The following is a 15,728-nucleotide window of genomic DNA, read 5'->3' as shown; positions in this document are numbered from 1 at the left end:
ACAACATCCTTGACACGGTTTCGTGAAGTCCACAGGACCTATGTTCACAGTCGTCGTCCTAAGTGAAATATTGATAATGGTGAGTGCACACTTCGACTTTACACTGTGTAAATTATAACATTGTCAACGCTGCAACAATTTGTTACTGTTGTAGTTTTTAAATTAACTGCGTGACACATGGTCTTCTGAAATTTATTGACAAATTCTTTTCAAATGCTATATTTCTCTGACATGCATTTTTGTCGCTTCAAAAGTGAAGGTGACCTAAGTAATGACGGAGGTGAGGGGGAAGGAAGAGATAATAACACTGTGACACTCCCCACGGAACGAATCTTGGGTTCGTGTCCGAGACAAACTAGACTTGCACTATAACATGACGTCCGCCTGCAGAGACAAGGCACGCGAGTAACAGCTACAGTAGCTGGCAATCGCGCTAGTAAAGTAGCAGAGCAAATAGTAAAGATGGCTTCGGAGGCACCAGTTCTCTAAGTTGTGTTACTCATATAAGAATCTTAAAAGTTGTTTCCCGTATCTCCTTCATTGGGAATTGTGCGACATTCGCACTTGCTGCAAAGGTACACGATCACGAACCTAGGAACAAATATTATACTGAATTTTAAAAGCGTTGCAATGGAGAAAATCTGGCCACTTGTGTAATTAATCCTTTATATACTACATTACTCCTCCAATACACACCAACAATCAGTAAATTAAATTAAATTAAGTAGAGGTACGAGGACTGGTCAAGACTTGAGACATATCTTTTCACAGATGTTTATATCTCCATTTCGGTGTTTTCATGATCTTTTTCGAAGTAGTCTTACTTGAATGCCCTTTTTATAGCTTCTCTGCCAGTTCTGAAATACATAGTGCAGGCCATTGTTTGTCAGGTCATTGAAAACCGCCTGACTTTCCTTGAGCGCTACTTCAGAGTTCTCAAGTCGAATGCCCCGAAACTTTGCCTTTAGTGAAGGAATATTATAAAAAATCACGGGGTGAAAGATCGGGGATACATAGTGAATGCAGCCCATACGTAATCACGAACTATTTCAGAAACTGCATGACTTCATTTGCGACGTGAGGCCGCGCATTGTCATAATGAAGTCGCCACCCAGTGCGAGGAATTTCTGCCCGTTTCCTTGCAATGAAGTCATGTATCTGAAACACCTTAGATTTAGTAGAAGAATTTCATTACTGGATTAGAATACTAACTTATCTCTTAATAACTGGTTGTGAGGTTTCAAATTTTGAGATAAGTTCATATGAACAGCCAATAAATCAAACTGCGGCCGTACTGAGTGCATGTACACACACGTCTCCTCGGCCTTTTTTTTTTTTTTTTTTTTTTTTTTTTTTACACACAAGCATCTCAACAATGGAGAGACGATACGACAGCGTGCTTGAGCTCGTATTCGTGTGAGTAATGACGATACGTATATAAGGACAACAGAACACCCAGTCCCCGAGCACAGAAAATCTCAGACCCTGGCCGGCTTCGAACTTAGGTCCATTCGGTTAGCATCCTGCTGTGCTGATACCGCAGCTACCGTGTCGGACAGCATTTTGATGTCGGAAAACTGCAATTGCTGAGGAAGGTGTGAAGTGTGCAGACTGATGTCTTGCAGGTACCGTTGGACTTTGTCTTGCAGGTAAGGCCAGATATCGGCACAGAGTTAGTAATTTATATTGGCTTTAAACCAATGTTGATTGTGTCTTAGAAACGTCACCAATGCCGTAAATGATATTTTGTGACATTTTCTACACCTCTAAGGCTGCGGCCTGATTCAGGCTGGTTTTAAAGCTCTAGAGGATTTTGTTCCGAAAAACAGGATAGGGTTTTTAGGTGGCGAAAGCGAAAATCAGTACGGAATTACACTTAATTCACAACGGGAAGTTTACACACAGCTGAGAGACTGTAAGTTCAATGTTCTGCTTTACGTTGCCTTTGAATTAAATGCTTATTGAAAGCAGTGAATGCCCTTTTCTAACACAGACAACACAATTCCGTTTGTGAGGACATGGTGACGAACATTCAGGCCGTCCACATGCGGAGCTACTCGAGAGCAACTTGCTTCTGACGCGAGTTGGCAACGGGTCGCTATGCGGCGTTGCCGGAGTGGGAACGCCAGTGGCAGAGGGGGGGAGGGGGGGGAGTCATTGCCTGTGTGATTCAGTGGAATGCCGCACACAGCGCTAGCAACTAGGAACCCGTTCGTAACCAGTTCCAGCTGACTCAGCGTGGCGGTCGCTAGTGACTGCAGTTGCGAAACGTCCAGTGCATTTTAACGATGGCGAGTGAACAAGTTTTCAATATTAAATTCGTGGCGGAAATAGAAAAGCGTCCTGAATTGTACGATTATACGCGAAGCGAGTACTCAAGAAAGGACATCACGGAAAAAGCGTGGACTGAAGTCTCCGAACAAGTTGGAATGACAGGTAAATCACTTTTGTTTGATTAATCAATAGTTAACGTCACCAAAGTGACATAAGCTTGTGATGTACATTCGTTTTTACTTAAACTGCAGTCCTCTTAAAGGAGATTACAAAAGCTGATTACAAATTACTCCAAAGCAACTGAAGACCTCGGCTGTGAACAGTGGTAAAGGACAGTCGATGAGAAAAAGGTTCTGCGTGTAGACCATGGCATGTGATGTGCTTTATTCTTATTGGTTGGTAGTTTCATTGTTGAATCCTGCCTAGTCGTCGAATTTGGGGTGTCTAGGAAATCTGCTTCCTCGGATCGCTAGACAAACAATTCAAATAAATCGTATTAATGAATTTTATTACAAAAGGAAATGATTACAATACTTACCTTTGCATTTACGCAGATGTGTCGCAAGCAAAGGGCGACAGACAAAATAAGCAAGATTCTTCAGTATAGACAATGATACATAGTAGAAGCGAAATCACTGGTCTTGATGCTATTCTTGAACTGGGTTGCGGCCAGTCGGGGGCGGCGCGTATGTCCTCTTCGTATAGATGCCACTGCTGGCGCGTTGTCGTCCTGGAGGTGGGTCGATCTGCGTGAAATTCGCTGACGTCTCCTTCACAGCCCTCTCTGCTCTCTCCCCGAGTGGCGTGCCGGCGCTTGACTTTACGCCGTAGATAAACCGATAAACCGAGAAATGACAGTTCTGTTCCTAATTTCAAATTCTCACTTTGTGTGTATGGTAAGTGGGGATACAGCCCCGCAAGTTTCAGTTTTTCTGATATTGTGATCAATGCGGGGTATATTTTCCTGCGATTTCAAATTGACGTAATAGGCTGAGTTGTTATCTATAACCCACCCAAGTTCCCACTCTGTCTGATTATTAATTACAGAGAACATTACAATTCAGCGAAAATAAAAATTCCGGTGTTTTACCCCACAAAATGGGGTAAAGCACCGCACTCTGTGTCTTCGGCCCATTAGAGATAAATATGGATGACTGCATAATAAACACACATGAAATAACACTTTAAAACATTATTTTACTGTAGCCAAGTTACCCTACGCAGTATTGAACTGAAATGTTTCGTAAATCTGAACATGATGCCAGGAGCAAATTAATGAAGTTTTGTGAGTGGGGCCGGTTGCCTAGAAGAGAAAGAAGACCCAGGGGTCCTCCCCTTGAAAGTTAAAGAAGAAAAACCTCAAAACCTACCGATTTAAGCTGTTTTGGTAATTAAAAATTAAACAGTTGCAAAAATGTGTTTCACACCTTGAGACTGGCTGGTACCCTACATGCTTTATGAGCACAACATTTCTTTTTGTAAAAAAAAAAAAAAAAAGACAATATCTCTAACGACACCAATTGAGTTTCGCGCTAATTGCACGTCAGAGCGCTTAGACAATTTCAAGGAATGGTTGAAACAAGCGGCTCGTTCAGCATTGTTACATGCTTCCTTTATTATATTGACCGCTCCCACAACCTCGGAACTCATGACACAGCATCCATCTGTTGCAATACCAATGCATTTACTGAGATTAAGACTTTTCATAGTGTTTAGCACAGTTTTACCTATCCTCTTGATCCACTTTACCTTTGTCACAAATATTGGCATCTTTGTTTGTCATCTTCAAAAGGCCCCTGTTGATCACTCTCACTTTCAGAAATTGAAATTTTTGTTTATTTTACGTTTATTGTGAGCTTTGAGTGTTTGTTTCCACAGTTGTTTTTTTTTTTGGATTGATAAAACCTATGAAATCTTTTCTGATTATATCTTGGTAAATGTATCTCAGAAAAATTGTCATTTGAGTTTTGTGACTTGTACCAGTGGTCTCATCAAACCCAATGCTGTAGAATCAGGTGTCCACCTGATATTCAATGGATTTTTCGGGGTTTTTGTAAGAATTCAGAAAATCTTTAGCACAAAGCTTGCTAATAGTACAGCGTTTTGCTGTTGTATTCCAAGTTCTAGTAACATAGAGACTTTTGTTAGGGGTACGATCACTAGTATGTTTAGGTTGGTTCCTCTATGATGACCACCCTTAAGAGGAGACACAAAAGAAGGACAAATTTTACAAAATAGGCCTTGTTTTGATGGTGACAAAGCTAACCATGATTTGTATTTATCTAAGTGCTCTTTTTTCAAATATATTTGGAAATGGATGAGGATGTAGATGAAGATGAAATGGGAGATATGATACTGCGTGAAGAGTTTGACAGAGCACTGAAAGACCTGAGTCGAAATAAGGCCCTGGGAGTAGACAACATTCCATTAGAACTACTGACAGCCTTGGGTGAGCCAGTCCTGACAAAACTCTACCATCTGGTGAGCAAGATGTATGAGACAGGCGAAATACCCTCAGACTTCAAGAAGAATATAATAATTCCAATCCCAAAGAAAGCAGGTTTTGACAGATGTGAAAATTACCGAACTATCAGTTTAATAAATCACGGATGCAAAATACTAACGCGAATTCTTTACAGGCGAATGGAAAAACTGGTAGAAGCAGACCTCGGGGAAGATCAGTTTGGATACCGTAATGTTGGAACACGTGAGGCAATACTGACCTTACGACTTATCTTAGAAGAAAGATTAAGGATAGGCAAACCTACATTTCTAGCATTTGTAGACTAAGAGAAAGCTTTTGACACTGTTGACTGGAATACTCTCTTTCAAATTCTAAAGGTGGCAGGGGTAAAATACAGGGAGCGAAAGGCTATTTACAATTTGTACAGAAACCAGATGGCAGATGTGAAAGGGGCATGAAAGGGAAGCAGTGGTTGGGAAGGGAGTGAGACAGGGTTGTAGCTTCTCCCTGATGTTATTCAATCTGTATATTGAGCAAGCAGTAAAGGAAACAAAAGAAAAATTCGGTGTAGGTATTAAAATCCATGGAGAAGAAATAAAAACTTTGAGGTTCGCCCATGATATTGTAATTCTGTCAGAGACAGCAAAGGACTTGGAAAAGCAGTTGAATGGAATGGACAGAGTCTTGAAAGGAGGATATAAGATGAACATCAACAAAAGCAAAACGAAGATAATGGCATGTAGTCGAATTAAGTTGGGTGATGCTGAGGGAATTAGATTAGGAAATGAGACACTTAAAGGAGATTTGCTATTTGAGGAGCAAAATAACTGATGATGGTCGAAGTAGAGAGACTATAAAATGTATACTGGCAATGGCAAGGAAAGCGTTTCTGAAGAAGAAAAATTTGTTAACATCGAGTATATATTTAAGTGTCAGGAAGTCGTTTCTGAGAGCATTTGTAAGGAGTGTAGCCATGTATGGAAGTGAAACATGGACAATACATAGTTTGGACAAGAAGAGAATAGAAGCTTTCGAAATGTGGTGCTATAGAAGAATGCTGAAGATTAGATGGGTAGATCACATAACTAATGAGGAGGTATTGAATAGAATTGGGGAGAAGAGGAGTTTGTGGCACAACTTGACAAGAAGAAGGGACCGGTTGGTAGTACATGTTCTGAGGCATCAAGGAATCACAAATTTAGCAATGGAGGGCAGCTTGGAGGGTAAAAATCTTAGAGAGAGACCAAGAGATGAATACACTAAGCAGATTCAGAAGGATGTAGGTTGCAGTAAGTACTGGGAGATTCTTCATCTCTTGCACAGGATAGAGTAGCATGGAGAGCTGCATCAAACCAGTCTCAGGACTGAAGACTACAACAACATTTTTTCAGTCCTCCCTCTTTTGTTGTGATTAGATTATGGAAATTTATGTTCATGAGGAGGTTCCCACTGATCTTGAAGTATCGTGGCAAGTACTCTGTCTCCAGGCCTAGTCCCAAAATGTAGACCAATGTTGGTTTCATAATTAATGCTTGACGCTGAAATGTAATCTGTAGGTAACGACGTTGAAGAGCAGCTTAACTTTGCCGCAGATTAAAAAAAATCACCATTTGATTTTAATTTAGTTTCAGCTTTTATAGTCCTTCTTTCGTGGAGTAGAAACTACTATTTTTGTACAAGTATTTTTAATGCACCCCCACCCCCTTTAATCCGCCCTTGCGTGGTGCTTAAAAATACTTGTACAAAAATAGTAGTTTCTACTCCACCAAAGAAGGATTAGAAGGATAACCTGAAAGATTTCGGTTACTTTGGCTAAGCCATCTAGGTACCTAGTAAATAGTGTATTTTGTTAGGTCCCCGGATTCTTCCTTGAAGTCCCAAGCTCTTTTTCTGAATCTCACTCAAGAATAATCAACTGGCTACCTGATCTGTTTTCTTCCTCTTTTTTTGTTTTGTTTTTATAACACGCTCTTTCCTTTCTTTGTTGCGTCTTTTCTTCTCAGTAGCAATTTTTTCTTTTCCCATGCATTCTTCTTCCATTCGTTCTTTATTGGCTACCGACATTAGAAGCACAGATTTCAATGTTTTCCCAGAAAGTTTGTCCAAAATATTTATTTTAGACGGCGAAATTACATCTTCAGATGAGATACTCTCAAGCAATGTGTGTTGCATTTCATCTTTTGCAGGGATTATCATTGAAAAATTGTCGCCACATTGTTGGAGCTACGAGGATTTTACAGTAAAACACCTGCAAGGATTTGTCCAATTTCGCCATTTTCTGGCAGATGTACCGTTGTTGATTTTGGGGACCAGCTGGCACAATTATTTCCAAGCGAAAGTGAAGCTTAAATGCAGTAGTGTGAACTAGCGATTCGTTGATTCTCCTTTTCAACTCCTACATTACACAGCGTCCGAGTAAAACACCCGAAAAGTTACATGTAAGTAGTATAAAACAGACGTATCTCATTTTCTCTCCTGTGGAGCGATCTGCAGGGACGAACTTTTATGGAACAATAAGACAAACCTGCCGCCTGGTGGCCATCTCGTGAACCAGTGGCATTCAGTTCAGAAACTCCGTGTGAGTTTTTATCCCACACGGGGCTTTACCCCCACCCACACTATGTAAGCAGTGGTAAGTGCCAAAAATGCAACTGCCAGTAGTAATAAATTTCTACAAAACCAACGATGATGTGGATAACTACGATTCAAATAGAGATCCTGAATATGTTCGTGAAGGCAAAGTTGTTGCTAATAAGGTGAATGTGAATAATTATTTAAGCAAGATAACAATGTTACATTGCATCCCGTATTATCGTGTTCGTGACAGTGTGATGGCAAAATGGTTCAAATGACTCTGAGCACTATGGGACTTAACATCTGAGGTCATCAGTCCCCTAGAACTTAGAACTACGTAAACCCAACTAACCTAAGGACATACATCCATGCCCGAGGCAGGATTCGAACCTGGGACCGTAGAGGTCGCGCGGTTCCAGACTGAAGCGCCTAGAACCGCTCGGCCACAACGGGCGGTCAGTGTGATGGCAGAAATGACAAGGGCCACCCTTAATATTGTTTATGAGATGTAGTAAGGCGACAATAAAATTAATTTTATATTGCGCTGAACTAGCTTAATTCTTGAGGTTGTTATGCTTTATTATTGAAAACAACGGTGATGCAAATCTTCGTAAACCGCAACAGTTCGAATCTTTTAAATGTTGATTTTTCAGAGGTTTCACAATATTGTTTCGTTAATTCGCCTAACAGCTAAACAGTAGTAAGTCAATGCTAACGCATGTTAAGCACACTCAGTTTCTAGGAAAACAATGTTAACTATTGACGTATTTTAAAGATAAAATTGAGGGCAGAAATATTTGAAAACATTGACTTATCCGAAAACAATAATTATGATGGATGAACCTGAAATATTTGTGAGCTTGCATTGAAACTTTACTGCGCAGTTTGTCGGAACAGCTAACTCGTACCTTAAGCCGTGGACGGGACAGCTAACGTTGACGTGGACGTGGACGGGACATCCAACCTCACGCGAGAGAGCGCCGTCGACACACGGGACGAGCTGGTTAAACGTGATTTGCGTTCCCAGCGCTCTACAGCATCCGCTGTCGGTTTTATTTGGATCGCAAACTACGCGGCTAATTTACGAAAATAGATGCGCGTAAAACGGCTGCGTAACTCTGTTCGTCATGCGAAGAGAATTCTGAGCACATCGATGGCTTTAACAGCGTATTACTGGCAGAGGAATTCTATAATGCTGTTCAACGGTCTGAGATACATATTAGTAGAAATTGTTCGTTTAGTTAACTGAATTTTGTCCCATTTTCGGGTTTAAATTGAATAGAGTTGAGGTATAGTGTCTAATGTCAGTTTGCGCATGCATAACATCCGTATTTTCGCTGTTTTTATTTCTTTATTTTATTTTACACGTCTAGTTCCGTAGGACGAAACTGAGGAGCAAATCTCCAAGGTCATGGAACGTGTCAGGACATGAAATAACAACATAAAAGTAATAACATATAAAATAAAATGTTCGCGAACCCAAAAAATGCAAGCCATAAGTTCACGTAAACGCAATCAGCAATATAACACAGGAATCAGCTTAATTTTGCAAGGAACTCCTCAACAGAATAGGAGAAGTGACCCAAGAGGAAAATCTTCAGTTTCGATTTGAAAGCGCGTGGATTTCTGCTAAGATTTTCGAATTCTTGTTGTAGCTTATTGAAAATGGATGCAGCAGTATACTGCACACCCTTCTGCACAAGAGTCAAGGAAGTGCGATCCAAATGCTGACTGGATTTATGCCTAGTATTAACTGAGTGAAAGCTGCTAATTCTTGGGAATAAGCTGGTATTGTTAACAAGAAACGACAGTAGAGGCCAATGTTAGAATACCCAGACTAATGAAAACAGGGTCGCCAAGAGGTTCGCATAGACTACCAACACTATGAAATAACGCACTTCACAACATAGATTTGAAGACTAACATTCGTTTCGTATTTTCGTTCGAATGGCAGAGGAAATTTTTTCGAACCTGCTTATCACCATTGAAAAAGATATTTATTGGCAAGATACAAACATGAGTCAGTCCATAAAGCCAGAGATAGGTACACTGAAGTGCCAAAGAAACTGGTACACCTGCCTCATATCGTGTAGATCCCCGAGAGCTCTCAAGAAGCGCCGCAGCACGACGTGGCATGGACTCGACTAATGTCTGAAGTAGTGCTAGAGGGAATGGCCACCAGGAATCCTGAAAGGCTGTCCATAAATCTGTAAGAGTAAGAGGGGCTGGAGATCTCTTCCGAACAGCACGTTGCAAGGCATCACAGATATGCTCAATAATGTTCATGTCTGGGGAATTTGGTGGCCAACAGAAGCGTTTAAACTCAGAAGAGTGTCCCTGGAGCCACCCTGTAGCAATTCTGCACGTATGGGGTGTCGCTGAATGGATGCAGGTGATCAGACATGATGCTTACGTACGTGTCACCTATCAGAGCCATATCTAGACGTATCAGGGGTCCCATATCACTCCAACTGCACACGTCCCACATCATTACAGAGCCTCCACGAGCTTTAACAGTCCCCTGCTGACGTGCAGTGTCCATGGATTTTGTCTCCATATCGGTACACTCCCATCCACAATTTGAAATGAGACTCGTCCGACCAGGCAGCATTTTTCCAGTCATCAACAGTACAATGACGGTGTAGAAGGGCCCAGGCGACACATGAAATTTTGTGTCGTGCAGTCAACAAGGGTACAGGAGTGGGATTCATCGCTACCACGGAGATCCTGTTTCCCATCGTTCGTGGGCCGACTACAACACCACGCCCAAATTCATCTAAATTTTGACAACCTGCCATTGCAGCATCAGTACCCGATCTAACAACTGTGATGCTGCCAGACACTTGTTGTCTTATATAGGCGTGCCGACCGCAGCGCTGTATTCTGCCTGTTTTGCATATCTCTGTATTTGTACGCTTGCCTATACTAGTTTGGTTGGTTGGTTGGTTTGGGGAAGGAGACCAGACAGCGTGGTCATCGGTCTCATCGGATTAGGGAAGGATTGGGAAGGAAGTCGGCCGTGCCCTTTCAGAGGAACCATCCCGGGATTTGCCTGGAGTGATTTAGGGAAATCACGGAAAACCTAAATCAGGATGGCCGGACGCGGGATTGAACCGTCGTCCTCCCGAATGCGAGTCCAGTGTTTAACCACTGCGCCACCCCGCTCGGTATACTAGTTTCTTTGGTGCTTCAGTGTATATATATTTTACAGAATGTTTCATAAAAGTAAGTGGTCTGTGTTTACTTTCAGATATAGACTAGGAATCATCTTAAGATTTCTAGCCGCTGGGGAGCATTCCATTCCAGTCGACGACCTTTGCACCAAGAATTGCAGAAAATGCATTATTTATAATAAATAACATCGACTTTTGAGATACTACTACTATTAATTGAATAAGAAAGGCCCAGAATCTTCTAGAAGAAAAAATCTTGGAAGGAGGTGAACGCCAACCTGCTACCTTTCTCTTCGTAAGTCACTAGCTCACGACGTTATCATCTCCATTACGGCTTCAACATGACAATCGAGCCCCAGTATACGTCGTACATTGCCGAAAGACTGTATCTACAAATGTTGTTATTTGATATTTAATATGCAAATTGTACCAAAAGGCGCCTTTTTTGTAAATCACCATTGTGCCGTAGCATTTAAACGGTATACCTTCATAGAACACAAGCTATAACACTAAAAACACCAGCTTTGGGAAATCGAAGTGTAATTTCCTGTCATTTTATTATAATATACCGTGTCTAAAACGACGCGTTGTCGGGAGTTCCTCAATTTTCTGATGCTTTGAAACAGCTTGTATTCATACCACGTACTCTATGAGGAAGAAACCCCACCAAATACGATGTGTACCATCATACAACATGGCCGCTCCTGTGTTCTGCTTGAAACGTAAAACGATATTGCATCTCAATGGCCACGTTCCTCTCCACAAGGCAAAAATCTGACATGCCAGATTCTTTATTCCACGTTGTGACGTCACCAGTTCCTCATCCACTTGGGTTCTCACGCTCCGTGCTAGGACGGCCTTACTATTGTTTTCAGACGAGGACTTCAGTTATAAAATACTAGGTCGGCGCCCGTTGCTTCGCTAGCGTAGACTGCGGCTTTTGCACAAATTTTTTCTTTAATTGGATTTTTATATTGTTCACAATTTCAAACATCTTTTACACTTTTCACCCTAATTAGGGCCATAGAAGCACGGTGTTTTCCGAATGTGCTTCTGAACAAAAAGCGATTCTGGTAGCTGGAGTTGACTGTCTTCATTAATCCTGTCTTTCGAATTCTTGTGGTGATATTTCTGTAGAAACATTTCATTCCCTATCACGTGTCTCTTTAGAAGTCAAATACCAGTTTTCATAGATTTAGCTTTAAATATGCTTTAGTAGTACTTTAACCACTTACCGTAAAATCCCGAGTTATCTCGTTTTCATTATTTTGACAGAAACTTAAAATTCCGAGTATATTCGAGCAACATAAGAATAGACCATTGAAAACATAAAACACCACTTGGATCCATTTCAGCACTGATAGTTAAGTGTTTGGCCACTAGGCAGCATCTGGTCCTGCATTTGTATCCCGGCTGTCCCATTTCGGTTGAGGTGGTTGCCACTAGATCTCGTCTTTAATGTGTGCAGCTTTGGATACTCGAAAACAAAACGCGTTCTTTCAGCCTCTCTCCTGTATTATTGTTTACGCACTGCTTTCGGAAAAGGATTGCAATAGTGATCCTGATTTGACAGTGAGTTTAGTAGCTCAGAAAGTGAAGAAGAATGTAAGTGACGGCAGTTCATCAGTAGATTGATAAGAGCTCGCCAGTGGTACGAGATAAATACTTCCACTGAACTACAGCTAGCTCTTCTGACATTTATGTTCACAGAAAACCTTTTCAAGTACATGGTTAGACTTTATAGCTACACGGGAACTAAAAAATGACTTCAATTTCCCGGATATTTTATTCAAAGCCCAGTGCACGACTATACTCGGGATTTTATTATTGATGATTTTCAGAATTTTGTAACTCATTATTTTGAGCTTTAAAAGCTCTCTTTAAATGTCTATATACAATGTCATTCATTATAGGATGTTTTTCATTAATTAAAAAAAAGATTATTTTCTGGAACAAGATTTGAGGAAAAAATCGTTAAGTGAACGGGTTAATAACGATTTTTTTTTCAAAAGAGCTTTCACCCACTGTTTTACCTCCTAGTGCTTAAATTTCCAAAATTGCTGAAGCACATTTTTTTTACTTCTGACCAAGAAACCAAATACCAATATCTGTAGTAGTAGCTTCAAAATTTTGTTACTAACGACATATTTTCAAAAAACCTCCCATCCCCTACTTCATCCCCGTAGGGGCGGAGTTTCGAACAATTCCTTACTACACGATACAGTATAAGATCTACACCTCATGTTCCTATCCTTAGCGGTTTGGGCTGGGCGACGAAGAGTAAGTGAATCAGTCAAGCCCTATTTTCACCCCCTTAGGGATTGAATTTCCAAAAACAATGAAGTAATTAATTTTTTGTTTCTAACTGAGAAGCAAACTACAAATTTGCTTAGATTTAACTTTTAAAATGCTTTCGTAATGAAATATGGTCATAAAACATTTCATCCCCTGTTTCATCCCCTTACGGACTGAATTTCCAAAAATACCGAAACATATGTTTTTTATTTGTAAACGTGAAGTCAAATACCAGTTTTCATAGAGGTAGCTTCAAAAATTGCTTTTAATAATTTTTTAATAATGATTTATTTTTTTAAGAAGCTTGCACCCACCATTTCACTCCCTTAGTGGTTGAATTTCTAAAAACGTTTTTTGTTTTTGACAATGAAACCAAATACCAGTTTCCGTTGCTCTAGCTGCAAAATTGCCTTAATAGCGACATATTTTCACATAAGTTTTCATCCCCAACTTCGCCCACTTAGAGGTGGAATTTCTAAAAATCCCTTACTAAATGGTGCCTACAGTATGAAATCAACACCCTCTGCGAATTTGAACCAATCATACATGTAGCTTTAAAAATGCTTTAATAGTTCTTTAATAATGATTTATTAAAAAAACTGTCACCCGCTATTTCACACCCGCGGTTCAGTTTACAAAAACGCTGAAACACGTCTGATCGGGAAACCAAGTACCAATTTTCGAATTCTAGCTTCAAAACTGGCTTAATAGCGACATATTTTCAAAAAAAATATTTCTTCCCCTATTTTACTACCCTTAGTGGCTGAATTTCAAAAAATCCCAAATGATGCCTACACTATAAGATCAACACTCTCCAACTGTCATGTTTCTGTCCTTAAGGTGTGTGGTCTGAACGACGGTGAGTCAGCCAGAAAACAACCAACATGTCCCTTACCAGTGTTTACTGGTTATGTCTTCGATTACTGAACACTTGCTTAGCGCCCGCTGCTTTGCTCGCATAGACTGCATGGTCTGCTCAATTTTTGTTTTTGTTTTACTTTAGTTGAATTTTTATGTTGTTCACAAAATGCAACACGTTCTAAACTTTTCACGCTAATTGAGGCCATAGAAGCATGGTCCTTTCCGAATGTATTTCTGACCACGAACCAGTCGTTCAGCAGTTATTGTTCTGCTGTAATGATTATTACGTATGTTCGTTTGTACTCTTCTCTAAAAACGCTCCACATTATTTTTATAGTTTCTGCTATAACGCCCTGACTGTTCCGCAAAAGAGTCGTAGGCGCTGGACTTGTATTCTGGAGGGGTGCATTTCAAATTCCCGTCCGGCCATGCTGATCTAGGTGTTCCATGAGCTCCGAACCGCTTAATGCAAATACCAGGATGCTCCCTTTGAAAGGGCATGGTCGATTTCCTTCCCCGTCCTTCCGCAATCCATGTTTGTACTCCGTGTCTGATGACGTCATCGTCGACGGCACCTTAAATCCTAGTCTTCCTTGTTCTGCAGAAGGCAAGTGAAAAGAGGCACAAACATTCTTTCAGTTACTAAATAGCTGAAAATAACTAAAAGAATGCTATTAAATGCTCGTATCCTTCATTTGTAAGATATTTTACATAAATAATAATTACTTGTATTTCTTTGTTTAAGAACAATTGCTGGTCCTATTTTAATTTTTTTGGAATTTTTTTGTTTTGTTTTAGTGGGTGAATGCAAGGAAAGGTGGAAGAACTTGAGGGCTGTCTTTGTACGTCATCTGAAACCCGGCCTGGGTGATTCTGCATTCAAACGAAAGAAGCCATATTATCTGACGGAAGCAATGCAGTTTACTCTTCCATTTATTAAGTCAGTTACCGCTTCTCCAGCACTCATGCCCGAGATATTCAAACAAGAAAGAAGTGTAAACAATGGTAATAGCGACAATGAAGACAGTGGCACTGGACAAAAGTCGCCATCTCCAGCGTCACTTCGCCCTTCACAATCAACGCCCTCACCGCTGCTTCTTCCAATTACACCAGTTGTGAATCTTCAAGAACAGAGAACGTCGAGTGAACAACACGCTGCTTCTAAAGATGTCGTGCGACACGATACAGTTGACAACTCTTCTGCGGAATATCTAGGAGCCAAGAGGGCAAAACTCGCTACGATTAAACAGAGCAGCGGTCCCAGTCCGAGAAGTGAGGCTTTGAAAATGTTTTTATTAAGTATGCTGCCAGATCTCGAGTCAATGACCGATGTTCAAGTGCGTAAGTTTAAAAGAAGGTGTCTTGAAGCTATCGATGACATACTTACGTCACCGTCTTACCCTCCTTCTACCCCCGCATCCACCACTGCAAATACATCTCTCTCGTCCTCTCATACAGACAATTCGTCCATACATCAGCCTCTTAACGTGCCTTCAAATAGTTCTCAAGATGAATCAGATGGAATCGAACAAACATGAGGATGTTATGAAGCGATTCGCAATGCAGCTACCGATGTCCATGAACCTTAGTTTGGTACGAGACAACAGTGAAGGACCATGAGAAATGTGCAACACGCATATGTGAAACTTGCTTTCTTTTATGATTTCTTTTTGTAAAATAAATTTGATCTTTGTTACCTAAGAGTTATTAGTACTGTTTCGTCAGCATTCAATAAAAGTTCTTTCATATTTTTGATTTTGCTGTTGAATGACAGACAACACACAGCGTAAATTACCTAAAACTTGCACTGCAAATATTGCGGAAATGGAAAGTGCTATTGATGTGCGGTTTTCACAGAATGGATTGGTAATCAGGGACTCGTATTGTTAGCCAGTCAACAAACTGTAATAATACTTGAAAATTTTTTTGTGCAGACATACACTTTTAAAAAAAATAGAACTGTGACTATTGACATTAACAAACTAATAGTATGGTAAATTAGAATGTCAATGATGTTTGTTTTAGGATTCTAGTGCGAGTCTTTTACGAGATACCGTAGTCTGAAAAGTTTCCACAACGATGATTGT

General features: G+C 40.5%; 1 protein-coding gene across 1 annotated transcript; it reads left to right on the top strand.

Annotated features, from left to right (window-relative positions):
- The first annotated feature begins 2,246 nt into the window (after positions 1–2,246).
- Positions 2,247–15,287, top strand: LOC126234628 (uncharacterized). Its single transcript, XM_049943356.1, has 2 exons — positions 2,247–2,436; positions 14,440–15,287. Exons 1-2 carry the CDS (start codon positions 2,289–2,291, stop codon positions 15,177–15,179), a joined length of 888 nt encoding a protein of 295 aa, XP_049799313.1. The 5' UTR covers positions 2,247–2,288; the 3' UTR covers positions 15,180–15,287.
- The last annotated feature ends 441 nt before the right edge of the window (positions 15,288–15,728 follow it).

This window comes from Schistocerca nitens, chromosome 2 (assembly GCF_023898315.1).
Source record: "Schistocerca nitens isolate TAMUIC-IGC-003100 chromosome 2, iqSchNite1.1, whole genome shotgun sequence".
NCBI classification, from domain to species: domain Eukaryota; kingdom Metazoa; phylum Arthropoda; class Insecta; order Orthoptera; family Acrididae; genus Schistocerca; species Schistocerca nitens.
The sequence above is the reverse complement of the archived record's forward strand: the minus strand, read 5'-3'. Positions and strand labels throughout refer to the sequence as shown.